Source organism: Callithrix jacchus, chromosome 11, assembly GCF_049354715.1.
Source record: "Callithrix jacchus isolate 240 chromosome 11, calJac240_pri, whole genome shotgun sequence".
Classification (NCBI taxonomy): Eukaryota; Metazoa; Chordata; class Mammalia; order Primates; family Cebidae; genus Callithrix; species Callithrix jacchus.
This window is the reverse complement of record NC_133512.1, coordinates 15,028,883-15,056,195: the sequence shown is the minus strand read 5'-3', so window position 1 is coordinate 15,056,195 and position 27,313 is coordinate 15,028,883. Positions and strand designations below refer to the sequence as shown.

At 50.0% G+C, this 27,313-nt stretch overlaps 1 protein-coding gene across 27 annotated transcripts in view; it reads left to right on the top strand.

The window, feature by feature from the left end:
* Positions 1 to 27,313, top strand: part of TNS3 (tensin 3) — a 314,051-nt gene that overhangs the window by 80,325 nt on the left and 206,413 nt on the right. For 16 of the 27 annotated variants that reach the window (XM_078342401.1, XM_054237068.2, XM_078342402.1 and 13 more), the window contains one exon: positions 266 to 303. The exons of the other annotated variants lie outside the window; for them this stretch is intronic. Coding sequence is in view for 6 of the 16 variants with exons in the window: in XM_054237068.2 (XP_054093043.1) it covers positions 266 to 303 (38 nt within the window). In the remaining 10 variants the exon portion in view is untranslated. The remainder of the gene's footprint in view (positions 1 to 265; positions 304 to 27,313) is intronic. 27 annotated transcript variants of the gene reach the window in all.

The window sequence follows — 27,313 nt, the reverse complement described above, 5'->3', positions numbered from 1 at the left end:
TCCACCCAAGACATTCCCACCTGAGCAGTCCGAGCTGTTGCTAACGGACAGCAGTTGTAACTCGGCTCTTGCACACCATGTCCTCACTGCCTTCTGTCCACACTGCCATGTGTCATAAGTAACAATCTCCCTTGTGCCAGAGAGAGGCCACCCATGGGATCTTCAAGCCAGAGACTTTGAAGAATTGAGAAGGTTTGGAAATGTAAGAATTCTTGCTAGAGAGACTGCTCCACACACATTCTTTCTCTCTCCTCTTTTTTTCCAGCCTGCAAGTTTTCCTGCCACAAGAAATGTGAAGCCAAGGTAAGTATTCCGTTGCCTTCCCATGGGACTCTTTAGAGCTGAGTTGGCCTTCACTGAATGACATGTGTTTGGCGGGAGGGTGCCGCTTTGGACTGCGGCCATGGAAAGAAAACTCTTGAGGAAAGCCGGGGCTGGTAGCTGCTTTTCGATACGGTGTATACTTTTCATCTCAAGAATAAATCAAAGAGCTTTGAAATCCATGGTTTCAATTATAGAAAATAATTCTTAAGAATTTGATTTCAGATAAGAATTCAATAATTTGTCCCCTGGCTACATCAGCAGCCCTTTCTCAGTGGCACTGGTCCCTGGTTTCTCACTGCCTTGTCATACTGCCTCTCAGGGCAGAGAGGGCAGGAGCAGGGAGGTCCAGGGCATTCCCCTGGCCTGGGGACTTTTCCGGCCTCACTTTGGAAATGCTTGTGTGTAGATGGATTGGGATTTTCAGGTTCCTGGGAAACCTGGGAACCCTGGAGTAAGGTTTAGTGATGCTGAGTTTTGTTTTTTTTAATTGAACTTCAGGTTCTGGGGTACATGTGCTGATCATGCAGGATTGTTGCATAGGTACATAGTTGGCAAGGTGGTTTACATCCTCCATCCCCCCGTCACCTGTAACTGGCATTTCTCTTCCCATGTTCTCTCTCCCAGCCTCCCCGATGCTGAGTTTGTGAGTCCCTGGAGAGGTTAAATAGCCTGATGGCCTCCATGACGGAAGGAGGCTTGGCTATGTCCTTTTAGGTGTATGGTTTCAGTGAGTGGGGAAGTGAGGTGACCTGGAAGTGCCCTGTGGGAAGTGACAGACACCCTAAGGAAGAAGCACGTGGTTTTCTACCTTGTCTTGGTGCCTGCTCCTTCAGATCTCCTGGGGATGGTGGCTGTACCCATGGAATCCCCAGGTATGATTTGGGTCTGCAGTCGGGGCTGCAGTGTTTTGCCCTGTCTACTGTTCGGCCTTGCCTATGGGGGTTCTGTAGGTGTTCTGACAGTTGTCTGTGTGGCTGTAGGTCCAGGGAGGAGTTTTAGAGTTTTGGGATTTTGCTACTGTTACAGACCTCATGGGTCAGCGTTTTGATCATTTCCAGCCCTGCCTTGGGCTCCGCTGTGCTGGAAGCGGACTTCATGTTACCATGAGCTCACTGCATGTGAGTGTTTTCCATGTGAGGACTAGGGGGGCTGGTTTCCTCAACCCTCCCCATCTCAGGGATACACAAACACACACATGCATAAATATGCACACATACACACATGCATATGTGTGTGCACAAATACATACACACACACACACACACACACACACACACACACACACACACACAGAGTTGAAGAACTAGACTAGTACAGTTCTATTTCTTTTTTCCCAAGAGATTTTCTTTGTAAAGTCTTCATTATGGAGAATGCTGAGCGCATGCAAGAGCAGAGGCCGGCACAGGGGCCCTGCTGCCCCCTTCCTCAACTCCAGACCAGCGGCCTCTGTGACCTGGCCACACCTCCTTGCTGGCTGCCTCTGCCAGATGTCACACGGGGTACACTTCTCCGGCCTCCTGGGGGCTGTGTGGAGCATTTCTGCTCTTGCTTTCTCTCCTGCTCTGGAGAGGGCTTCTCCTTTTCCAGAGGAGGTAGGCGTTTCTTGTTCACACACTCCTAGGCATAGCTGATTTCTGACCGTGTATTTGAGGTTTTTTTGTGCACAGATAGGCTCCTTTCCTGAGGTGCTGTGCACCTTTAGTGGTATGGGAGCGGTGCTCCTGAACGCGGTGGTGAGTAGGGAAGATGGCCCCTCTGGGGGAGTATTTCAGATCTGGAGTGGTTCCCCCTCCCTGAGGAGGACTGGAATGTGTCCCTCACCCCTGTCCTGTGGTGGCTGTTGTCCGCATGGCTTGCACCTTGTGTGGCCTCCGGGTTAGGAGGAGGAGGTGGGCTGCTTGTCTTGACTGTGTCGTGGGCCCAGCCACCTTTGAGCCATAGCTGCAGAGATGAGAGCTTCCATGTCTTGAATGGGGCCTGTCGCTGGCTGCTCAAGGGATTGAATTCTTTGGTTTGAAGTGTATTCCAAAAGCCTTACATATCACTGAATATGGAATTTCTAACAGCAGCAATTGGCAGTTTGCTGAGGGATGGATAAGCTTTTATTCTTATCAGATCGCCACGCGGAGAAATATATCCGTGTTCATTTTGTTTTGATAATTCAGCTTTGAACCGCAGGAGAGAAAGCCCCTGGCAATAACAAAGCACCTTCTCATTCCAAAAATAATGCCGTCGTTGTTGGGGATATGAGGGCCGCAGCTCCTCAGCAGCTCCTGCAGGGTACACGGTGGCAGGGAGCGGCTCAGTCTTCCAGGAACTGAATGTGGCTGTGGCTTCTCCCACATTATTGCACTCGGGTTTTGAGTCTTTGATTACCGTGTTTACATATATTGCCCAATGGGTTCCTTAGACACTGTGCTCACATTGCTCAGGAGAGTTCGAAGCCTTGGTTCAGCACACAGGGTTGGGTCTCACGCCAGACCTGAGACTGGGTGGTAGCGTGTGCTGTGTTAAACCCCCCAATGGTGCTCCTCTCTGTGTGGGAGCACTTGTTCCCATATCCACAGGCTCTGCACGCGCCCTGGAGCGTGTGGCTGGTGTGCGGTGGTGCTAAAGGCCACAGCCGTTGATCTGCTGCTGTCAGTGACATGGTCACAGGCTCCTCCCTTCCAGGCCTTTGGAGCTCCTTCTGTGGCACTGAAGATGTGGAGGAATCATCCTGCAGAAATGGGGACTGAGACAGCAGCTGGGGGCTCAGGCAGGGAGGCAGAGCCATCGTTGGAACATTTTGAGAAACCCCAAAAGAGCGCTGTTACTCTCTTCCTGAGCCTTTAGACAGTATGTCCTCTCAGGCCAGGCCATGAAGCTCAGTGGGTGGATGGAGGCAGAGACCTGGGCTTGGATCGCAGTGGGGCTTTTGCTCTCCTGAAGCCTTTCTAGTCCCCCTTGCTATGGTCTCGATGTTTGTGTCTCCCCAAATTCCTGTGTTGAAACCTGACCCCCAAGGTGATGGTAGTTGGAAGTAGGAGCCCTTGGGGAGGTGATCAGGTAGTGAGGTGGATACCCATAAACAAGATTAGTGCCTTTATGAAAGGGACCCCAGAGAGATCCCTTACCCCTTCTGCCATGAGCATACATGGTAAGAAGGCACCCTCTATGAACCCTGAAAAGGGCCCATACCAGACACTCAATCTGCTGGTGCCTTGATCTTGGTTCTAGAATTCCCAGCTCTAGAACCATGAGAAATGCATTTCTCTTGTTTATAACCTTCCCGGTATTTTGTTATAGCAGCCTACGTGGACTTAGATGGGCTCTGAGCCTTACTTTCTTCCTGCACAAAAAACGTGAATAATAGTTTTCTTTCTTTTTGTTCTTGTTGTCTAGGCTGGAGTGCAATGGTGCGATCTTGGCTCACTGCAACCTCCACCTCCCAGGTTGAAGTGATTCTCCTGCCTCAGCCTCCCGAGGAGCTGGCATTACAGGCATGTGCCACCACGCCTGGCTAATTTTTTATTTTTGGTAGAGACAGGATTTCTCCATGTTGGTCAGGCTGGTCTCGAACTCCCGACCTCAGATTATCTGTCCGCCTCAGCCTCCGAAAGTGCTGAGATTACAGGCATGAGCCACCAAGCCCACCAAAAGTTTTCCATAATAAACAGAAAAATGACTTTCTCTTAACTGTTGGTAATGATAATACTTATTATGTAAGTTTTAGGGAAGTTAAATAATTTATGTATAGTCACTTGAGAGTTTGGAATTTCAAATATTTTGCTTCCTGGAATGTTGTGCTTATTCATTTGAGCCACATGAGCTGTGTGGGATTCATGACTTGCTTTTTTCCTGGCTATCACTTGACTTACTGGCAAGAGTGAAAAAGGAAGTAAGAGAAATGAAGCCGTTTTAGGCAAGCAGATGCGGGTAAGGGGAGAAGGGGGAGGAAAGGGTGGCAGGTAGTGTTCCCCTAAAGGAAATGAAGGGGAGGTTCTGTGGAGCTTGGGCGAGCAGGTGGAGACGTGGCAGTACCATCCCTGAAACCTGCAAATGTTGCATCTGGTGAGATGCCCCTTCTGCCTCTGCCCACTTGCAGATGCGTCTGCTCCTTAAGAGTTGCACTTTGTGTAGGGTATCGAGTGTCATCTTGAATCACCAGAGGTGGAATAGACCTTCAGATAATGTTTTTGTAAACTTAAGACCCCACGTAGGGAGCACACACAGGAGTTAGCAAGGGGAACATGCAGGGGAGTAATGTCGAGGAGATGCCCTGCAAGGGTTCTCGATGTGCAGTGCCTCCTTTAATCCAGGAAAAACACAGAACCTCCTGCCATCTGGGCTCCCATGCTCTCAGGCACCCTGGCTCATTCATTGTCAGCTTTCACAGCCTGGCTGCAAAGATCCGGCTCGCCGTTCCTGTCTCTGGGCACATCTCAGTTTGCACCATTCTTGGATATAAAATACAGGAGTGCTGGTGCTGCCTGCCCTTCTTGAGTCTGTAGAAGGGGAATGCAGCAAGAGGAGCGAGGTCCCAGGCTCTGTCCAGCCTCTTGGCTCCTGCAGACGGCCTCTTCTTCCCCTGTCCTGGTGCTCCATCGGGGCAGGTGCCAAGCCAGGAAGGAGCCTTCCCTCACTCTCCAGCTTGCCGCTTGAGGGAGAGAACTTTGTGACAGGCTTGCTGCTGTTTTTAAGGCGAGACTACAGGAGGTCCCGGGGAAGTCAGCGGGAACCCACCACTGCTCTCATCGCCTGCTACTCTGGGGGCCTTTGTTGGCCTCTCCCCTCGGGGATCTCCATGTCCTGGCTGCAGTTGATGCGGGAACCCTGTCACTTCCGCCAGACAGGCCTAGGGTAAAGACTTGGTCCTCTGCCATGGTAAACACAGGACCTAAAGTTTATGACTTCTTCAGAAACTGTCTCTAGACATTCATGCTGGGTATCTACAGACGCTCAGTGGCCTGACTAATAAGTTCTAACCATTAACTTCTGCCTGGCAGTTAACCTTCATTTCAGACCACTTCTCTGCATAAGAGCTGCTGCTGCCGTGCAGTCGGATATAGGCCTGCTGGGTCCCAGGGACTGACCCGTCCAGCTCCCTCTCCCCATTGTCTGATGAAAAACCTTGAGACCCGGGAGGTGAAATAACTTACCTATTGTCTTATAGCTTCTGAGGCCCAGAATTCCTCGGTGTTGTATTTCAAACTCTGATTTTTTGCTATTCCACGTGTTCTTTTTGGTGCTTTCCCATCTTCCCGTATCAGAAATGGAGCTGAGGTTCGCATGGGTGACTCTAGCTCACCTTGCTCATATGCCTGTGGAACCTACTGTGCCTCTTGGGAACTCCAGCTCCAGGGTCAGCTTCTCTAAAACACGGGTTAAGCGTCTCTCCTGCTTGGCTTGGAGTTCACTTCTCCTGGGCTGCGTCTCTGTTTCTCTCTCATGAAGGATGCCTGAGAATTCTCTGACTCCCTCATGGCTCAGGTCTCTTCTTCTCCCTGCAGGCTCTGCTCATCCTTCATTTGTGGCATCTTGTCTGAGACTCCCAGCCCTCCCAAGAGACGCTGAGCAGGGGCAGTATCTCTCCCCAATTCCCACAGCTCTTTGCAACCCTGCAGGAGCCTCGGTTGTCACAGCTGTGTGCTTCTGTGTTGGACCTCCTCACCCGTGCACAAGGAGGGAGGCTGTGGGAGCTGCGGCTTTGCTGACCCTGAACTCTCGGTTACTGCATTCTCTGGGCCTGTCTCATCTCCCTGTCCAGACCTTACCCTGTCTATGGCCCCTGAGCCTCCACTCTCCAGCGTCCCATCAGCCAGCCAGCTGCTCTCTGCTCAGGGCAGGGGCCTGTCTTTCCTGCCAGCAGGATGGCTTTGGAGGCAGGGCTTGAAGGCTGCAAACTTGTCCCCACCTTTAGCAGGGTTGGTGCTCTCTGGGCTCTTGGTGGAGGGACTGAATCGGTGAAGCTCATGGCCACAACATTTAAGGTTGGGGTATCTGCTTTGACTTCCCAAAAGGTATAAGTGGTGGGCTCTTCCCATATGGTCTTTCGCTAGGAACGAATGATCTGAATTTGTTAGAAACAAGGACTAGTAAATTTTTATTTATTTATTTATTTACTTACTTATTTTTAGACAGAGTCTCCCTCTGTCACCCAGGCTGGAATACAGTGGTACGATCTTGGCTCACTGCAACTTCCACCTCTCACGTTCAAGTGATTTTCCTGCCTCAGCCTCCCAGGTAGCTGGGATTATAGGCATGTGACACCACACCTGGCTAATTTTTTTTTTCTTTTTTAGTAGAGACGGGGCTTCACCATGTTGGCCAGGCTGGTCTCGAACTCCTGACCTCAGGTTATCCACCTGCCTCGGTCTCCCAGAGTGCTGGGATTCCAGGTGTGAGCAACTGAGCCCAGCCAGGGCCAATACATTTTTCATAACCAAAAGGAAAATCCTTGGCCCTGTGTGTAAAAGCTCTTTTGTTGTTTGTGGGTTTATTTCTTTCCTGCCCCTATTTGTACCCTCGACGATAGCTTCAGGCCAAATGGTTATTCCCATTCAACTCAGCTTCTTCATCTGAGCATGGGATTTTTAGGGGTGTTGTGAGATACACCTCTCCATGTCCAGCCTGTGCGGAAGGAATGCCCCTCAGCCACCACTGTTGAGGGATCCGCGGATAGCTTTAGATGTGCTCTGTGTTTGCTCATCAGGCTTCTCTCTGAGGAGGCTTGTTCTGCTCCCTCTTTCAGGTGACAGGGCTAGGACTGAGCAGTTGCACCTCTTGCCCAAGCCTGCGGTGGCCCTGCCCCAGCTCATGCCGCCAGCCCAGGCTCTGCCTCTCTCTGCCGTCTCAGTAAATGTTTACATGGGTGTCCCTCCTCCTCCCTCCTCACTTCTTGCTCTAAGGGTGGAGGCAGTTAATTTTTAAGCCTGCCAGTTCACTAGACATTTCTTGAGTGTAGCTTTTGGCTGTGCACGGAGCTGCGCCCAGATGGAGCATGCTGTCCGCAGGGAGCTTCTGCCTGCAGCCCCACAGGACCAAGTGGGAGTCCAATTCTGCCAGATGATTGCAGGTCTCCACCTATGTTTGCTGTGTGTGTGTGTGTTTTAATGTTTGATAGCTTTCAAAATTGTTTTTAAAACTAGTAGACGTTATTTTTAGAGCAGTTTCAGGTTTGCCGCAAAATTGAGGGGAAAGAACAGAGGGCCCCCACACACGTGCTTACACGTACACATGCACACATATTCAGGCACAGAGACAGACTCTCTCCTGCTGTCAGCATTACCGCACCAGAACAGCACGCTTATTAGAACTGATGAGCCAGTACTGATGAGTCCACAGTCTGCATTAGGGCTCACTGTGGGTGTTGTACATTTCATGGGTTTGGACAGGTGCATCATAAGTTGCATCTGCTGTGACAGTATCGTGCGGAGTAGTTTTGCCGCCCTGGTAATCCTGTGTGCTGCGCTTCTCTCGCCTGCACCCCCTGGCAGCCACTGATCTTTTCACTGTCTTCACAGTGTTGCCTTTTCTGGAATGTCATAGGCTTGGAATCATACATATGTAGCCTTTTCAGATAGGCTTCCTTCACTGGGTAATATACATTTAAATTTCTTCCCTGTGCTTTCTTGGCTTCATAGCTCATTTCTTTTCCATTAAATAAGACTCCGTTGTGTGGATGTGCCAGTTTACCCTCCAGTCACCTACTGAAGGTGGGCACTGATCGGTGGCTTCCATCTCTTTCTTCTTGTGCTAGTCGTCACTATCAGAAGAACCGTGAAGCATCCTTAAATTCTGCTCTTTTTGAGGACACTTATTCCTTTTCCTGTAAGATCCCTTTTCTGGTAGGCTGTCTTCACCAATCTTTGACTCATTTTAATTAGAAAGTCACTTTACATATAATACCTTAATAGAGGCATGTTTATACCTGTGTCTCTTTTTCTACTGGGAACTATTATTCCTGACTCCCAGAGCCTGGGGAGTGGCCCCACTGTGTGAATCCTGTCAGCCAAAGCCACAGCATGGGCTCTAGGCTCATTCTCTAAGTCTGCAAGCCACATGTGGTTTTTCATGTCAGCACAGTTATACTTTGCACAGGAGAATTAAGGTTTCTAGGCTGGGCGTGGTGGCTTACGCCTGTAATCCCAACACTTTGGGAGGCCGAGGTGGGTGGATCACCTGAGTTCAGGAGTTCAAGACCAGCCTGACTGATATGGTGAAAACCTATCTCTACTAAAAATACAAAAATCAGCTGGGTATGGTGGCATGCACCTCTAGTCCCAGCTACTCGGGAGGCTGAGGCAGAATTGCTTGAACCTGGGAGGCCGAGGTTGCAGTGAGCTGAGATCATGTCACTGCATTCCAGCCTGGATGACAGAGCGAGACTCCCTCTCAAAAAAAAAAAAAAAAAAAAGTATTAAGGTTTAGAAACCCCAAATAATCTGAGCCCCAATCAGGGACATTGATTGTGGACTTCAGGGTCTTTCTTGGACTCGAAGGTGGCCAGCAGGACTAAGTCACTGTAAATAAGGAAGCGTGTCAGCCGGGTGACAGCAGCCAGCAGCTTGGGGCCCTGCTCTGTGGGGCTCTGCTCCTTGCACTGTCTTGGCGTCGGCAGGGCTTTGTGGTGACCCTGCTGGCATTCCGTAGGCTTAGAAGTCACTGGGTTCACTGTTTTACTACAGAGGAAACAGGCTGGTAATGACCTTTAACCAGACTGATGGGACCATGTTGGCTGCCTGGTTATGAGTGCAGTTCTCGCTGTGCGATGCCAGGTTTGTTTTTTAGTGTGGTGTAAGTGTAAGCTATATTTGTGTAGGAAGTCCTAGCCCTGCCCCCAAAAGAGGCCAAAAGAGAATTATAATCTTTTGAAACAACACACTTGTTTTAAATAAATAATATAATTTAAAAATCTATCCCGTGTTTTCTCTGAGTCATCAGTTTTCATTCTACATTGTGTTGTAACAGATAAAACCACACATACCTGGAATGAATCTGCTCCTATTTGCCACATCATTTACCTACGAGGCCGGTAGCCTAATTAGCAGCTTTGCAGCCACCATCTGTGTCTGTCTCCTGGGCAGGAGGCCACAAGGTGCAGCCGGAGGGAGAATGTGGGCCCCTGCGTCCTGCACGTGGCTCAGGCCAGGCCTGTCTGCCTTGACTCAGCATCTGTGAAATGAGGGTAACTCCATGGCACCACGGTTGCCTGCAAGGGTAGGAGGCTATTGGCAAGGGCACACCGTGGCTGCAAGTGTGTTTCATTAAGTTTGGGCTTTTGAGGTGCCCTGGAGATCTTTTTCTGAACCCCACCTCTGTGTCTGTAGACCAGTTCTAACCTGAGAAAGAATCTCTCCCTGCAGACTCTCCATTGCTTGAAATAATTTGGGCAAGCGTGCTGTTGGTTAAAGTTCGCCCCCACCCCCACCCCACGGGATGTTGTCGGGTGTCTGCCAGGGGTCATGGAGGAGAAAAGGGGTTAGCCAACCTCATGCAGTCAGGCTCCGATGACAGAGTGGGACACCCAGAGAAGATGAGGGCCCTGAGTTCAAAACAGATGCCACTTTCATGGTGACAGTAATGAATGTTTGAGTCACTGCCCTGACTGCGTCAGATAGACTACCGTGGGGAGCCCCATGTAGCTCGAGGGGCAGGGGACAGAGCAGCAAGGCTAGGCGTCCATGGGCACACGTCGCACAAATGTAAACAAAAAGAAATGAGCACACTGGCAAACATTTCCTGTTCCGTGTGTGTGTGTGTGTGTGAGAGAGAGAGAATGTGTGTGAATGTGTGAGGATGTGTGAGTGTGTGAGAGGGTGTGTGAGAATGTGTGTGAGTGTGAATGTATGTGTGTGTGTGAAAATGTGTGAATGTGTGTGTGCGCGAGTGTTTGTGTGAGAATGTGTGTGAATGAGTGTGAGAGGATATGTGTGTGTTTGTGAGAGTGTGTGTGTGTTTGTGAGAGAGAGAGAATGTGTGTGTGTGTGTGTGTGTGTGTGTGTGTTCCATTCCATACCTGAAACGCTGTACTAGGCAATTACTTATTTTTTCTTCCCTGGCTTCTTTGGGGGAAACAGAAGTGCAAAATGGAAATCTGCATGTGAGGCTCTCGGAAGCAGCTCCCGAAACTTCGAGGATTCATAAAAGAGAAGAATGAATAGCAGACCTGGGTCTGCACCCTGACTCTGCTTTGTCTAAGCCATGTGACCTTGGGCTTCAGTTTCTTCCTCTATAAAACAGGAATTAGCCCCTACTCAGAGGACTGCTGAGAACTGAATTCAACAGCCTTGCAAGCACAGGGCCTGGTGGCTTCTGCAGGAGAGCTCTTTTCCCTTTTTAATACCTTAATCTGCATAATTTTATAAAAATCACCGTACATGTCTACAGTGTCAGTTGCTGGAAACCTCTGTTTCTGCAGTTGTGGTACTGACTAGTAGATTTATTTCATGAAATGTTGCCTACTGCTAGCATAAATCACTATGCATTTTATTTATTAACTCAAATGACAGGAAAGTAGATATATTTTCTAAATTTTCTTCTGACAATGGGATCTGCTCGATCTCAGCTCACTGCAACCTCCACCTCCCAGGTTCAAGTGATTCTCTTGCCTCAGCCTCCCGGGTAGCTGGGAGTACAGGCGCTCCCCACTGCGCCCAGCTAATTTTTGTATTTGTAGTAGAGATGAGCTTTCACCATCTTGGCCAGGCTGGTCTCGAACTCCTGACCTCGTGATCTACCCGCCTCGGCCTCCCACAGTGCTGGGATTACAGGCATGAGCCATCGCTCCCGGCCGTGATCTGCTCTTTTAAGCAAACCAGTTCCATTTAGTGGGCTTAATTAGTGCCTCAGACTCAGTGTGGACCCACCCGAAACTGGTTCCATAAGGCTACTGGCAGAGCCGTGGGCTTAATATTTTCTGACACTGGAATCCAAATGCCTTTTGCTCCATGCTGCCTTGGTTCTGACCAGCTCTGTGACCTCTCCCCTGACCGGCTGCCCTTCCCTCTACTCCCCCCAGCCTCCTGCATTTGTACAGGCTCAGGCTGCCTTGGCTCACCCCACGGAGGACTTCCGTAGTCCTGGGTCACACTGCTGCAGCCATGGTGTCCGGGCCTGGGGCAGAGCTGGGTGCTGTACGTGTCCCCGCCTGCGTGGTCTTGGGCTTCTGATGTAACTTCCCACAAGCCCCTGATGAGCAGGTACAGATGCCTCCCCGGCCTCTGCCTTCTCTCTCACCTGTGCCTGGCCTTCTGTACTGCGTGTGTGTGGACTCTCCCATTCAGCCTCTTTACGGTGGCCACGATTGCTTTTACTCACGCTTCTCTTAAAACAGGTTCTGGCTGGCGGTGTGCAGATGAGGGTTTATACCCTGCTGGGGGTGTAGCGGTTTGATTGGCAGCTTTTGCTAATTTCCCTGGTGAAAATACCTCCCCTCCCCCTAGCTGCTTCCAAGCTACCAGCCTGACATTAATCAGCTTGAAACATTCCTGAAAATCCCGCTGGGCTCCAGCACCCCCTGCCCATCAGCTCTGGTCACAGGGGAAGCGTCCCTCCTCCACACATCTGGCTCCAGATGCTCTTTCCACTGACTCTGGCAGCCATCTGCAGGAGCCCCTGGCCCCTTTCTAGAAGACCCCACATTGCTTTCCCCTGTGTGAGCTCACATCCTGTTCAGTGATTTCCTTTTTCTGACATGCTTTTCTTACTACCTCTTTTTTCAGACCACCATTCAGTTTTTGAACTTCTCGAAGTCTATTATCTAGGCTTTTTCCCATTATTCTGTCACCCCCTTTTCCAGGCTAATTGGGGTTCTCCCTGCTCCTCAATCCAGGGCCTCTTCACCTCTGGGCTTCTGGGCTGGGTGGCATCGGGGCCTCTCCCCGGCTCCGTGGCACCGTGTGCTCCTTCTGGATCACAGCTCTTTGTCTCTGACCCTGACCCTGGCTCTGTTCAGGTTAGAAATCCACTTGTCCTAATGTGTGTGGTTTCCTCCACTGCTCTCCCGAGTGGTCTGTCCTTCCCCTTCCCTCGGCGGAGATGGAGGAGAAGATGCTGCAGTCGGGGGAACTGCGGAGCTGCCTGTTCTCTTTGAATGTTTAGACACCAAACACAGTGCATCTTATTAAAATTTCTACTGCGGTCATTCTTCCACGTGGTTGCTGCCCGCCCTGGCATCTAGCAGTGTCATCTCTGCAGAAGCTTTTCTCTGGGGCATTCTGGCAGTCCTGAGCCTCGGCTCTGGCTGAGAGATTGCGTTCTGGCTCTGAGTGTAATTTCTAGTGGGATCTTGTTCCTGAAGGAAGACTCCTCTCTATGGCCCATTCCCTCCGTTGTCTTCCAGAGCCTGAGTTCAGGCTGGGAGAGGTACTGGGAGCCCACCCCTGCTGGGACAAAACCATCCCTCTCAGGCTAGGAGAGAGCTCTGCAGGCCTTGTCCTCAGGGCGGGGGTTGTATCCCTGTGCTCACCACACTTCCAGATACCCCGCTCCGCCTTGTGCTGCTCACCCCCCAGACGCTGCCCCTTCGTGTTGTCAGCACGTGTATCCATGAGTCCAGGCCCCTAGAGCACAGGACAGGTGCTTAGTTCATGTGCAGCGTTAAAGCCCCTGCTCTGTGGCCGTTGCACCAGTGTCTCTGTAAACGTGCCTTCTCGCCTCTCATTGAGACGTGGCTTCATGTTCCTTGAGAAGAATGTTTCTAATCAAACTGCTGGCCTTGTTTCTGTGAGGCTACCTCTGGAGGGTAGGTTTCCTAGTAAAGCCCCCATTTCTTCTTTTTATCAGCGTGGCCAAAACCCATAATGAAGCATTTGAGTCCCCACCTCCAGATTTTGAATTATAAAATAAAACTCTTCACCACGTGTTTCCCCTTCCCCGCTTTTGTAAAGCTGTTAATTTTAGGCAGGATTCAGGAAGTGCCTACCCTCATTTTCTGTCAGGCACAGAAATAGCTCTGGGGCGCCTTCTCTCCACTTCCTGGGAGCAGCTGGTGGCGTTCATTTTTGTGTTTCTAGACATTTTAATTCTTGCCTTTCTGCGCACTGTGTGTGACTCTGCACCCTCAACTCCAAATTACCCTGGAACTTTCCGAAGCCTGCAGACTTCCCTTCTGTTGTTAATAAAGTGGTGTGCAAGGATCTGGGCTGTTAACCCGCCCTTATCACTGGAAACTGCCCCCTGTTCAGAGGGTCTTTAGAATAATAAACTCACAACTGCCTCGGGGAGGTGGAGTGGATAGATGACTGAATGGTTGCAGTACTGTGATATGGGAAATTCTGCTTTCAGAATCTTTATCTAAATCCTTTTGTTATTCCAGAGGTTTCTTTACTTCTAAGAAGCATTTGGAGGGGAGTTGATTGGACCTTAGGAGGTTGGTTAGAAAGCTTAGCACTGCCCAGCACTGCCAGCTGGGGTGGCCCGACCTTGAACTACGAATGGGATCAGTAGGAAGTAGACCTGCGGGTGTTTTAAAGGTAGACCTGTTAAGGACTGGTGTGCCCACCCGATAGGTCAGAGGCAGGGCTTGTGGGTAATTCTTCTTTTTTTTTTTTTGAGACAGAGTGTTGCTGTGCCACCCAGGCTGGAATGCAGTGCTGCAATCTCTGCTCACTGCAACCTCCGCCTCCTGGATTCAAGCATTTCTCTGCCTCAGCCTCCCGAGTAGCTGAGATTACAGTCTTGCCACCATGGCCGGCTAATTTTTGTATTTTTAGTAGAGACAGGGTTTTACCATGTTGGCCAGGCTGCTCTTGAACTGTTGACCTCAGGTAATCCACCCGCCTCGGCCTCCCACAGTGCTGAGATTATAGGCGTGAGCCACCGATCCTGGCCCGGTAATTCTTAGGGTTTTGAATTTGAGACACTGGGCAGAGAGGAATGTCATTGGCAGGACTTTGTGAACAGGGGTGAAATTTAGCTTCAGATCAGCAGGAACCAGTTTTGAGTTTCATGGAATATGTTTAGGTGGACATTAGGGTTAGCTGATTGGCCATTTGCAACCCAACACTCTTGCCAGAATGTGTTTCAGGGAAAATTTCTCTGGTGCCCCACTTTGTGGGGTTGCCATTTTCTTCCCTGAATAACTTGTATGTCTGTATCTTTTCTTCCATTTTAAACTGAATTTCTGAAGACGACTACTAATTCGTTCTCATCTTCGAGTGCCCTGAAGTGTGGTATTTGATGTGCCATTCTGCAGTGAATGAATGGATAAGAGGTTGAGACTGCTGACCCACAGTTAGGAGAAGTGAGCAGCTCATTTATCTGTGCTCTTTCTTTTCTTTACGGGTGACCACTGAACACTGACCATCAGAGCCCCGCGCTTCACTCTGGAGGGTGGTTTTATTAGAGATTCTGTGGTCCTCTCCCTAGAGGTGACCCCTTCCTCTGCCTTGTCATTACGGCTCAGTGGAAGCCAGGGCTGGATGTGAGGAGCCTGCTGTTGATTTCAGATGGAAATTTCAGATGCCACAGAACCCCCAAGAAGCAGGAGCTGGGGGGTGGCATTGGCTGATGCCATTGCCTGAGGCTCTGCTCCCTGTGAGCTCGGTGCTGTCCTGATGAACAGGCTGGGGCCTTGGCTCTCATAGGCAGTGGGACCCCCTCCTCTCAGGATCCCTGTGACCAGAACCCCGCCTTTCTCAACATGAGGCCAGCATGGTTGAAAATACAAACATCTGCTTGCCTGTTCCCTGGTGGGTGTGGCGCCCGCCACTCATTTTAAAAGCCTCTGAAAACTGTGCTTTGTTTTCTTGTTACTGCCTCCTTGGACCTTTTCCTTTGAAATAAGAAGAGGGTATTACAGAAACACAGGAGCAGAGGGTCGTAACATTTCTATGTTCTTCTCTTGAGGCAGAAAGAAAAGCACGTCTTATCTGTGTCTCCCGAAGCACGGCCCTTTCCACTGGGTTTTGAAGCATGGGCGCCTACGCAGTAGGAGGTGGGCAGGTGGCTTTCCAGGCAGAGGGAGCAGCCTGGGCCGAGGCTCACGGATGGGAGGTAGAGTTAGGCGAGGGAATCAAGCCTGTTGGCTGTAGGTGTGGACAGAGGAGAACAGGAGAGCAGATGTGGGGAGCCGACACTGCAGGCCCTAGAGTCTGTAGTGCAGCCAGCAGGGCCGAAGCATCCTCCATCAAGGCTGGTGTACCAGGCACATGGGGCCAAAACCCATCCTTCCTGCTGCTGGCCACACAGAGTGCTGGGTGAGGGGCTGCCTCCACTTTGGGGTGCCTTTTCCTCCCCACCACCTTCCCAAGGAGTGAGAGGCCCAGGCCCCGAGAAAGGCTCATTCGATTTCTCCAACAGATACTGGTTTGTATACAGAGAATGCAATGGGTGAGGCTGGCCAGAGCCACGACAGAAAGGCAGCGTAGGATGGAGGTGAGATGATGCCTCCCTGTCATTCCTGAGTGGGATTCAGGGTTGTGCTGGCCCACGATTGGAAAGGGGGCAGTTTCTGTCACCAATAATTAAGGACTGCATTCAGTAGGCCCCATACAACTTCTTCAGGATCAGGTATTTTAACTTGTGTATTAAACATGAATAAACCAAAGCAAAAGCAAAATGTGTTCCTTATTTGCCTAGATGGCTGGTTGGGTGGTTTCAAATGTTCACGGTGTCAGACGTGGCATCCGGACCTGTCCTTCCAGGAGCCTGTGGGATCACTCTTGGGAACCAGCTGTGGTGATTGATGAGGCCACACACACACCAGCATATACCCGGGGCCACCTCTGTAGGATGTGACTCTCGGATTTCACCGTCCCACTCAGGCCTGTGGTCTCAGGCTGTGGTTCCTCTCTGCCTTCCTCCAGGTGAACAGGGCACGGGGAGGGATGTGTCCGTTTTGCCCCTGGTAAAGAATCTTCATGAATCATTCTCAGTGCTGCAGCCTCATCGTCAGAAAGTTGTCTCGGGAAATGCCTACTGTGAACAATATCACAGTTTGAGCGTCAGGGAGGAGAGAGGCAGAGTGTGTATGGCTGGCAGAGATGGCCTTCGGTCACTGTGCTGCTGTCTGTGAAAGGCCGTGGGGTCCCCTCTCACCCCCACTCCAGTCTAATAGTGCGTATTTGATATAGTCCCTCTGTCAAGACTTCCCTATGATCTTGAGGTTCATAGTCACCCTGTGAGGTATATTATCCCTATTTCACAGATGAGGAGGAAATTGAGTTCACAGAGGACAGTCTCCATGAATCCATCAGAACCAGCCGGGAGAAGCAGGGGGTGTGCCCTAATTTCAGTCTCTGGGTGCAAAGACAGGGCTTTTTCGGTTCTGTCCAGTCACTCTGGGGCTTGAAACAGTATATATGGTTTAAAATATATGTTTGTAAAACTGAAGCTTATATTCAAGAACACCACATACCATCCATGGTCAGCCTGATGCGTTTTTTGGTGAATGGCAGTGTTCACCTGAGAGGCTGCCTCTTGGCCTCTCTGCCTGCCGGCTGCTGCCCTGGGTCAGGTCTGCTGGCCTCATGCTGAAGCTACGGCCTCTTTCCGCTGGCCTCTTGTCATCTCTATCGACGGCTGAAATCTCATCTCTGACAGCTTGTGGCCTTATTGCTGCCATTTGCTTTTTCAAGTGCTGATTTTGAGCCCCTTTCTTCCACTTCCTGACACACAGCACTGAAAGATGGCCTTCTGGTGCCCGGCACACTGGTCTGGGTGTGCCAGGGCACGCTATTTCCATTCCCTGTTGTTGCCTAACAGATTCCCTGTGCACTCAGTGGCTGAAGCCAACACGTTGTGATGGATTCGTGAGCTGGCTGGGCAGTGCTTGCTTCATGTGGTGCTGACAAGGGGCAGGGATGGCCAGAAGGTCACAAATGCCCTCGTGCCTGTTTCCAGTGATTGGCGCTGGGCTGTCAAGCAGTCTGTGCTTCCTTGTAGGTGTCTCTGTGCACCAGCTCAGGCTTCCCTTTGCTATGGGGGCTGGGCTCAAGAATGGGATTCTCCACGCGAAGGTGGCAACTGCAGCTCTCTGAGGCCAGGCTTTGGAGTTCTGCCATATTCCACTGCTCACAGCAGGCCACTGGGCAAACCCAGGACCAGCCTAGATTCAAGAGGAACAGGGACAGACTCTACCTCTTGATGGGGGAATGGCAGAGTTCCTTTGCCGAAGACCCTGTGTGATGTGGTACCATCATCGTCTTTGAAAACACAACCTGCTAAACTTACTTAGGCAATAGCCTGTGGGTATGTTATTGTAGAGGTAAGCATCAATCTCTTCTAATTAATTAAAATGTAAATTACTCACAAATGTCAGCATCAGTATTTTATTATTATTATTATTAATTTATTTTTTTGAGACGGAGTCTCACTCTGTTGCCAGGCTGGTGTGCAGTGGTGCGATCTTGGCTCACTGCAACCTCTGCCTACTGGGTTCAAGCAGTTCTCCTGCCTCAGCCTCCCAAGTAGCTAGGATTATAGGTATCCACCCACATGCCCGGTTGATTTGTGTATTTGTGGTAGAGATGGGGTTTCACCTCGTTGGCCAGGATGGTCTCTATCTCTTGACTTTGTGATCTGCCCACCTTGGCTTCCCAAAGTGCTGGGATTACAGGCCTGAGCCACCGTGCCCAGACAGTATTTTATTATTAATTACAGGTGGCTGGTGAGAACTGCAGGCTGATGAGATGTAGCTGGTGAGGAGTACATGAGTTGGGACCTGGACTTCCCTTGTGGAAGTGGATCCAGTAATGTTGATGGAGTGAAATCTTGATTCTTGGCATTATAATGCTCTAGTAAAAAGATTGTTAAACAACTCAATACTGCCTTTTAATCACTCTGCAATTACGTTGGATTTATGAACTTTTCTTCTTCTTATTTTGCAAGCCATTAGTATTTTATCAATCACCAGATGTCCTCTTTCTGTTTTTAAAAAGATAAGGTGTAGGAAGGACTCTGGTTAAGTGTCAGCCTTTGGGATCTGTAGACCCTGATCCTGCCGCTGTGGGCCTTGGTTGCAGTTAGATGCTCGGCCTCCCTGCCCAGCCCTGGTCTTGTAAGGCAGACTTACTGCAGGAAGGCGTGCAGGCCCCTGAGCCGTCCTGTCCTTTGCCCCTTGCTGGGACTTGTATACAGAGCATGCACGTGATCCTGAAAGTGTACTTTTCAGCCACTTTCACAATCCCCTGGACATCGTTCCAACAATAGGTTCACGTTTGATTTCTGATCTGAGACAAATAATGGTGATATAATAGATGCAGGATTCTATGCTTTTGCTTTAAATCTATTTTATTCCCTACCGGTGGTAACTTATTTTCCTGAAGCCAAGGAAGGCCCGGTCCTGCCTTGTGGGCCATGGGCCTCGACTGGGCAAGGGTAGCCAATGTTAAACAGCTGCACAGCCTAAGTAAATGTATGAAAAAGAGGGTTCCAATAGGTTCAGCTAAGCCGGTTTGGGATAAGGGCACAAGTCTTTTTTTTTTTTTTTTTTTAAGATGGGGTTTGACCATGATGGCTAGGTTGGTCTTGAACTCCTGACCTCAGGTGATCCACCCATCTTGGCCTCCCAAAGTCCTAGGATTATAGGCGTGAGCCACTGCACACTGCCTAACTCTTTAAACATTAGAGCTGGGTTGAAAGGGGAAACTGAGGCCTCCAGAGGCGAGAAGAGCCGAGACCAAGGACTGGGAAAGCCTGGGCCTTTTTTTTTTTTCCCACCATGGCACAGACATCATCTTCACTACCTGCTTGTTAACTGTAAGGAAAAATGTAATGACCCGATTCCAGGAATTTTCCTTCTCTTTCTCTTCTGCTCCTGTCCGTTCTCAGCCCGAAGGCTGAGAAGTTTAATTGCGCCTGCGGGGGTTGGGGGTGTTTTCTCATGGGGATTAGAGCAGGCTAAATTGGGCTTTAACGCTTAGTGGGATAACAGAGCTTCCTGAGGAATGTGAACCTAATTAGGGATTTCAGGGTGAAGCCTGACAAAGGGGACACAGAAGCAAAGTTAGGGCAAGCTCTTGAAGGAAGCAAAGAAAGTTAATAAAGTCTCCAATGTCCTCATTTTGCACTGCTGTTCTTTGTATAGGTCTGTTGTTGTTTGCAGTCTTGTGTTGAAAGTCTGACCCTGGGCCTCTCTTCAATCCTCCACGGAGCCCCCTGTCCCTAGGCAACATAGGAGGAGCAGCCTCGAATGATGAGTAAGGCCACCTTCTCCAAGTCAGGAGCCCCCGGCCCCACCTGGGGTACCCAGCTCCTGTTGGTGTGCCCAAGAACGTTCTGTTTCGACCTGACGTCTCCACCTGACCTATCAGACCTTTGATGGTTGGTGCTAGGTGTTGTGCTTTGTTCCCCAAATTCAAATGTTGAAGTCCAAATCCTGAGGACCCCAGAATGTGGCCGGATTTGGAGATAAGGTCTTTAAAAAGGTAATCGGGTTAAAAGAGGGTCATTAGGGTGGGCCTAATCCAGTATGACTGGTGTCCTTAGAGAGACTGGAACACAGATACACATAAGGGATAGCCATGTGAGGACACAGGGAGATGGCGGCCATCTGTAGGCCCAGGAGAGAGGCCTCAGTAGGAACCACCCTGCCCACACCTTCATCTCAGACCCCTGGCGTCCAGGACTGTGGGAGGATGAACAGCCGTGGTGTCAGTGGCCCATTCTGTGGTATGTTGTTATGGCAGCTGCCCCTAACCTGAGCTAAGACTGTTGGTTACTTTTTATTTTTATTTTTTTTGAGACAGAGTCTTACTCTGTCACCCAGGCTGGAGTGCAGTGGTGCGAACTTGGCTCATTGCAACCTCCACCTCGCGGGTTCAAGCAATTCTCCTGCCTCAGCCTCCTGAGTAGCTAAGACTCCAGGCGTGTGCCACCATACTTGGCTAACTTCTTTATATTTTTAGTAGAAATGGGGTTTCACCATATTGGCCAAGCTGGTCTCGAACTCCTGACCTTATGATTCGCCTGCTTCGGCCTCCCAAAGTGCTGGGATTGCAGGCGTGAGCCACAGTGCCCGGTGACTGCTGGTTATTTAAGCAGATACACGGTTCCGTCAGTGTCAGCAGTGGGAATGAGGGGACTTTTCTTTTGTCATTATTCTCCCCCACCTTGCCACTTATAATAAATGGTAATAATGGTAATACAAACAAATGAACAGGGTATCCTTTTTTGATCTTAAGTAATGGTGAATTAAAGATCTTACTGTTCTATCGATCAGTAACATACAATGCCAAAAGTCAAAGCTGTGGTATAATAGAAGTGCTCTGGCCGGGTGAGGTGGCTTACACGTGTAATCCTAACACTTTGGGAGGCCGAGGTGAATGCGTCACCTGAGGTCGGGAGTTTGAGACCAACTTGACCAACACAGAGAAACTGTGTCTGTACCAAAAATACAAAATTAGCTGGGTGTAGTGGTGCATGCCTGTAATCCCAGCTACTTGGGATGCTGAGGCAGGAGAATCGCTTGAACCTGGGAGGTGGAGGTTGTGGTGAGCCGAGATTGCACCAGCACCATTGCAGTCCAGCCTGGGCAATGAAAGCGAAACTAAATCTCAAAAAAAAGGAAGAAATGCCCCTTCGTAAAAGCCCCACCCTCCTTGTAACCAGGCTGCTACTCAGTGTACAGATTAGAGGAGAGTCCCGACACCCCAGTTATATCCTAAGGTCCTGGTGGCCAGCAGATGTTTGGCATCTGTATCTGTTTTTCCCTGGCTAGTTCAGGGCCTCTGAGGCAGGTTACCTCTGAGTGTTTTCACGACTTAGGAAAGAAAGTACTGCCATTTGGCATCATCATGAAGTTTCTTTAAAAAAAAGAACCGTTTGTAACAATAAAACAAAAGTAAACTTCATTTCTGATTCTTTGCAACTTAGAGTTGTTCACTGTGTCGCCCAGGCTGGAGTGCCGTGGCACAATCTCGGCTTACTGCAACCTCTGCCTCCTGGGTTCAAGCAGTTCTCTGCCTCAGCCTCTTGAGTAGCTGGAATTACAGGCACCCACTGCCACGCCCAGCTAATTTTTGTATCTTTAGTAGAGATAGGGTTTCATCATCTTGGCCAGGCTGGTCTTTAATTCCTGACCTTGTGATCCAACTGCCTTGGCCTCCCAAAGTGCTGGGATTACAGGTGCTCTGTCACCCAGGCTAGAGTGCAGTGGCAAAATCCCAGCTCACTGCAACCTCCTGGGTTCAAGCAGTTATTCTGCCTCGGCTTCCCAAGTAGCTGGGATTACAGGAACCCACCATCCCACCTGGCAAATTTTTGTATTTTTAGTAGAGACAGGATTTCACCATGTTGGCCAGGCTGGTCTTGAGCTCCTGACCTCAGGCGATCCACCCACCTTGGCTGCCCAAAGTGCTGGGATTACAGGTGTGAGCCACCATGCCTGGTCTCTCTTCAGTCCTCACTGCATGTTTCTGTGAGGTTCTAGGAAGCGGATTCACGTGACCCACCATGATTGGAATTTTCGATGATTTGGAAAAATTTTAATTGAAATTTACCTTTATGCTCAGAATATGTAGTGCATTAGTTATACCCACACTTTTAGAGAAACTGAGGTGGAAATGTCACTTTCTATATGGCTGTTTGCAAACTGAAATTTAATAAGAAACAACAGCAAAAGCTGAGTTTGGAGTTTTATTGTGTTCATCAAAAGGAAAACAATGTCTTTCAAGCACGAGGGGAACTGAGTTGTCTTTTATTTCTCCTGGGACCTGGATCTCCCAGAAGTAAGCAGAGAGGGATTAGTTCAGGTTTGAAGGGTTGATCTCACTCCTTTCTAAGGAAGATTGGCACCTGAGGCCCTGTGTCTGTGTCCGCACTGGGAGTGATGGTGGTGGGGGCCAGGGCACTGTGGGTAAGGTGAGGCACTTACCGAGGCAGAATGTGCTTGTTGGCTGAAGTGCCGTCATCCACCTTGGGGATGGAAATGCAGGGCTGAGTTCTGTTGTGTGTGCACACACATACAGATACATACAGGATACACTCACACATGGAGACACACACAGACACACTCACATGAGGCATAGGCATACATAGAAGCACCCACAGATACTCTTACAAAACTCACAGTTTCACACATGTGCACTCATACATTGTCACAAGCACACACGCATCCCCTATACTTTCACACTTCCATGCACACAACCACTGACTCACCCAGTCACATGCACTCACAGCACTCTCAAACTTGCACACACTCACACTCACACACACAAAAACACATTTTCAGATATCCACGGTAAAATATACCTAGTCAAACACAGACACCACCAAATGTATCCACTCAGCCACACCCACAGACATACTTGCCCATACTCACATACGCTCACCCACACACTCACATTCCCAAGGACACAGTCAGGACTTGGTGGCAAGCCCTTGCCCCTCTGCCTCTCTGTCCTGCTGGCTTGGAAACAAGTTTGTTGATGCCAGTGTACCCTGGTGCCCACGTAGCCAGGTGTGGGGCGGGCACAGCAGTGTTTGTTTGTGGTTTCCTTGGGAACAGTAGATTAGGTCCCAGTAGAGCTGAAAGAAGGCCATAAAGAGGCTTCTCAGAAGGGCCCTTGCCGCCACCATGGGAGGGACGGATCGCAGGGATGCCACACAGCCACGGCTTTTGGCCATCAGCCCATGGACCACTGCCTTCTCTCCAACTTTCTGTCGCTGCTAATGGGAGCTGCTCTGCCCCCTTCCATGACCCACTGTTGTCACCTCTTGTCACCCTAATCCCTGAGGGAGCTGCTCATTATGAGAGAGGGTGCAGCTCCCCTCATCTCCTCAGGAGAAGAGCCTGGATTTGGGGCCCCTGCTGGCATTGTCTCTGTGAGAGTTCCCGTGGCTGGCAGCTGGCCCCCTCTGGGACCCAATTTCTTATACACAGAGCAGGGGTTCGCTGGCCCTCCTGTGAGGGCTACAGAGAAAGACCTGCAGATGCGGCACTGTTGTTCCATGTTTAGCCAGCCGAGTCTACACGTTGGATGAGCCATGGGCCTCCCCAGGAGTGCACCTTGCACGATGAGCACTGCCTGGTTCTTGTCTCATCCTCCCTCTTCTCTCATCCTCCACGCCCCTGCAGCTCATTCACCATGTTACACAGCAGGTGAAGCACAGGGCCAGTGGGTGCCCACCTAGACCCCTGGCCATGCCACCAAACACATCCCAGCCATGTTTGTGGTGCACTGATGGGCCCAGGAGCAGCTCAGAGGCTCCTGGTTGCCATCTGCAGGGCAGGCTCGGGGGGTGCAGTGTGCAAGGACCCTCCAGCCCTGCAGCGTTGGGTGGCTGTTCTCTCTGTCTTCAGCCCTGTGAATGAGTCAGACTGGCATGTTAATATAACCGGGTTTTTCCTTGGGTGCTGGTGAGGCACAGCTCCCCCGAGAGAATGCTGTGGGTTCTTGGTCTCCACTCTCTTAAAGAGTAAGCGATGAGACCACTGCAGGTGTGCTGTATGCTTGTAAAAGTAAATATTGGACCCAAAGAAGTGTTGCAGAAAGGTGGTGTTATTTAATTAGAGAAAAGAGAAGAGATAGACTTCCATGAAGAGTGTGGAAGGGGATTCCAGAGGGGAAAGGGAGCTCCCACCATGTGGGAGGGGATTCCAGAGAGCTGGAAATCCGGCGTGGGTGAAGGAGCAGGGGAATTTATTCTGGGAGAAATTCCCACCTTCCCAAGTGGAAACTCCTCTGGCCAATGAAAGGAATTCTTTTAAACTTCCACTGGGGTGATTGACTCTTAGTTTCTTCCCGTGCCCGTGATATTTAAACATAAACGGTTAAATCTCCCGGATGGAGAGAGTTGGGAGGGGGGCATCGTGCTGGGAAATTCTTACCCTTTAAACTACGCCCAGCTAAGTACTAAAGAAGTGTCAGCTTCTTTGTGCTGAGGAAGGCCAAGCCAGCCTGGAGTTGGCCCCAACCCACAGTGCTTCTCCCTGTCCAGTGAAAAGAGTGAAAGAACCCCACAGTGCTGGGGAATGTGTGATCAGAACTGGAGTTTGAGGTGAGGAGAGCAAGCACATGCGCCTCACTCCTTTACCTGGTTCCTTCCACAGGAGATATCCTCCTGATGCGTGGGAGGTGGGCCAGCCTGTAGATCAGCCGGGTAGGCACAGCGGAGAACTGTGTGCTGTCTGACAGGGATGCAGCCTGCCCACGGAAGCACTGTGCTCCTGCCTCTGCTAAAGCTGAAGAACAGCAGGTGACACCTGAGTGTCCAGCAGATGCAGCTGATCTCACCGCCGCACAGCCCCCATACGTTCCTTGGTGCATGAGCATCCCAAACCCGGCCGCCTCGTCCCATGGTTAAGCCTGTGGCCAGCTACCTGCCTTAGTATAAGAGAGGAAAAGTGTGATGGAAATACAATCTCTTTTCAGGGACTTCCTGTCCTGGAATATGGTTTTAGCCACACTGAAGGAACAGATGCCCTCTGTGTTCACTGGTTATAGTTTTTACTAAATTAGATGTTTGCACTTAGAGAAACGATGGCTTTTCTCTTTATCAACAGGTGACTCCTCTTTGCCCCTAGAATGTCCCCTTTTATCTGATTGGTGCTTCATGTGCATTTTTATTTGCAAATTCACTCTCATAAACAATCTTTCCTGAGACATTTTTGTCTGCATTTTGTAGCAGCAGATGTGCACACACAGTAGGGGCTGTGACCAGTTCTCTCGGAAGAGAGGAGCAAGTGTGGCAGGATATGGGTGTGGAGGCTCAGGGCGAGGCTGCCTGTCATTTGCTCTGTGGAACCTGGGAGCTGCTCGCCCCACTGTTCCTCCAGCTCATTTTCTTAAAAACTGTTCATTTTATGCTGTTTCTATTACTTGAGCCATAAGCTCTATGGGGTTGAGGACCAGTTTGCTTCATTTCCAAGTGAAGTCCTGGCAGGAGAAGGCTGTCAGTGAAAATGTGCGGGACAAGTGATGGACGCAGTTCAGCAAGATTAGGTGTGACAATTCCAGAGCCCCTTAGCCATGTAAGCCACGGAGCCCACCTCTCCTTTTCTGTAGGATACCCTGGGGCCAGGCCAGGTGGTGGGCAGTTACTGCAACCCATCTGGTCACAGAGAGATGTGGGAACACACAGACCTGGCTTCTGGGCCAAATCTTAAAGTAGCTGCCGTCTTTAAAACTCAAGTTTCTTGCAGGGTGTGGTGGCTCATGCCTGTAACCCCAGCACTTCGGGAGGCCGAAGTCAGTGGATCACCTGAGGTCGGGAGTTTGAGAACAGCCTCACTAATATTGAAGAAACCCCATCTCTATGAAAAAAATAAAAAATAATAATAACCACCCCCTCCTCAAGTTTCTGACATTGCATGGGGCTTTTCTTTCATTCTCTACAAACGCATACTTCCAGACAATAAATTTGAAAAATGTACTATAGAGTTTATTTTTAAGAGCGTTTTAGATTTACATGAAAATTGGACATACTCTTCCCTCTCATATATGAACAGCTTGCATTCTTGTGGTACAGTTATTACACTTGATTAGCCAATATTGACAGAGTCTTCGTAACCAGATCCCTTGATTTGCATTAGGATTCTCTCCAGGTGTTGACGTCCGATAGGTTTAGACAAATGCAGAATTACGTGCTCTCAGCATTACAGTATCAGGCAGAATAGTTCATGGCCCTGAAGAGTGTCTATGCTCTGCCTGCTCCTCTCTCCCCCCGAACTGACCTTTTCACTGTCCTACAGTTTTGCCTTTTCCAGAATGTCACAAAGTTGAAATCATACAGTATATGTCCTTTTCAGAGTGGCTTCTTTCACTTAGTAATATGCATTGAAGTTTCTGCTGTGCGTTTTTCTGCCCTCATAGCTTTTGTCATGGATGATATGCCATTGCAGGGATGCAGATAGTGAGTTTTCAAGACAGGGGCCCTGCTTCTTTGCACATTTCTTGCCTGCACGTTGAGGCAACAAGATGCACGTGTGCGTTGAGCGGATACCATGCTTGAGGTGAGATAAGTCACAATGTTAACCACGGGGTCCCCTTGTCTGGCTCTTCACCATCCTGTAAGGTTTTGTCTGTGACTCTGTTTCCAAAGCCGTTTTGTTGTTGTTGTTTTTGCTTTACATACATTTGCTTACTTATTCTCTCATCCATTCATCAAACTTCAGTGTACACACATATCGTTGAGGTCACGCAAATGGAAAAGGCGTATTCCTGCTGGCCGGCTGCTGTGGGTATTCAGGCCAAGGTGGTGGGCAGCTGGTTCATGGTGGGGCCAGGGGCCCTGAGAGAGGACCCCTGCCCCAGACATCCGTCTGAGTCAGAGCCCTGGTGGAGTAATGATGTGTCCCAGACACAGGAACGGCCATGTGTCACATACTCCCTGAGGACCTTACTGCCTAAGATAAGCAAGAGGCTATAAATAGTTGTCCTGGCAAGAGCCAAGGCCACGCCGCAGCCCGCCCCAAACCACAAGGACAATTAGTCAGATTTCTGAGATTTCTCCTTCCGTTGCACATTTTCGGACTACTCTTTGAGAAGGGAGGTGCCCGGGATCTGGAGGGGGAGGTGCCAGGAGGAAGCTAAGGAGTAAGGTCGCTCTCGGGGAGCTGAATCCTGTTTGCTGGCGCCTGGCTCCTGAGCGGCCCCCAGAGTCCACTTAGCCCCTCTCCTTAGGGAGAGCTCTGTGCCCGTGAGTGGGGCCTCTGCCCTGGGCTAGCCACTCTGCTGAGCTCCTCATGCACCATCTCCTATTCCTCACAGTGACCCTGCCTGGGAGGCACTATTGTTACCTGCTGTTTTCAGATGTGGAAACTGAGGCCCAGAGAGATCAAAGGTCAAGGTCCTGAGGCTAGTAAGTGGTGGAGATCCTGCCCAAGGTGGGGTCTTCGCGCTGCGGGGCCGGTGGATCCCTGTGCGTGTAATTTACTGCTCTCCAGACTGTGTTTGAGCAGCCTTGCCTCCCTTGCCTTCTGTGTCTTTCCCAGGGAGCTCTTGGTCTTCAGAGACTGTGGTAGAGTCAAAGCCTCCTCTCCTGTCTCCTGTGCCAAATGGAATAGCCATGTCAACAGTGCCATACTCAGACTGTTTTTAGTTCTACTTGTAGGAATAGTTCA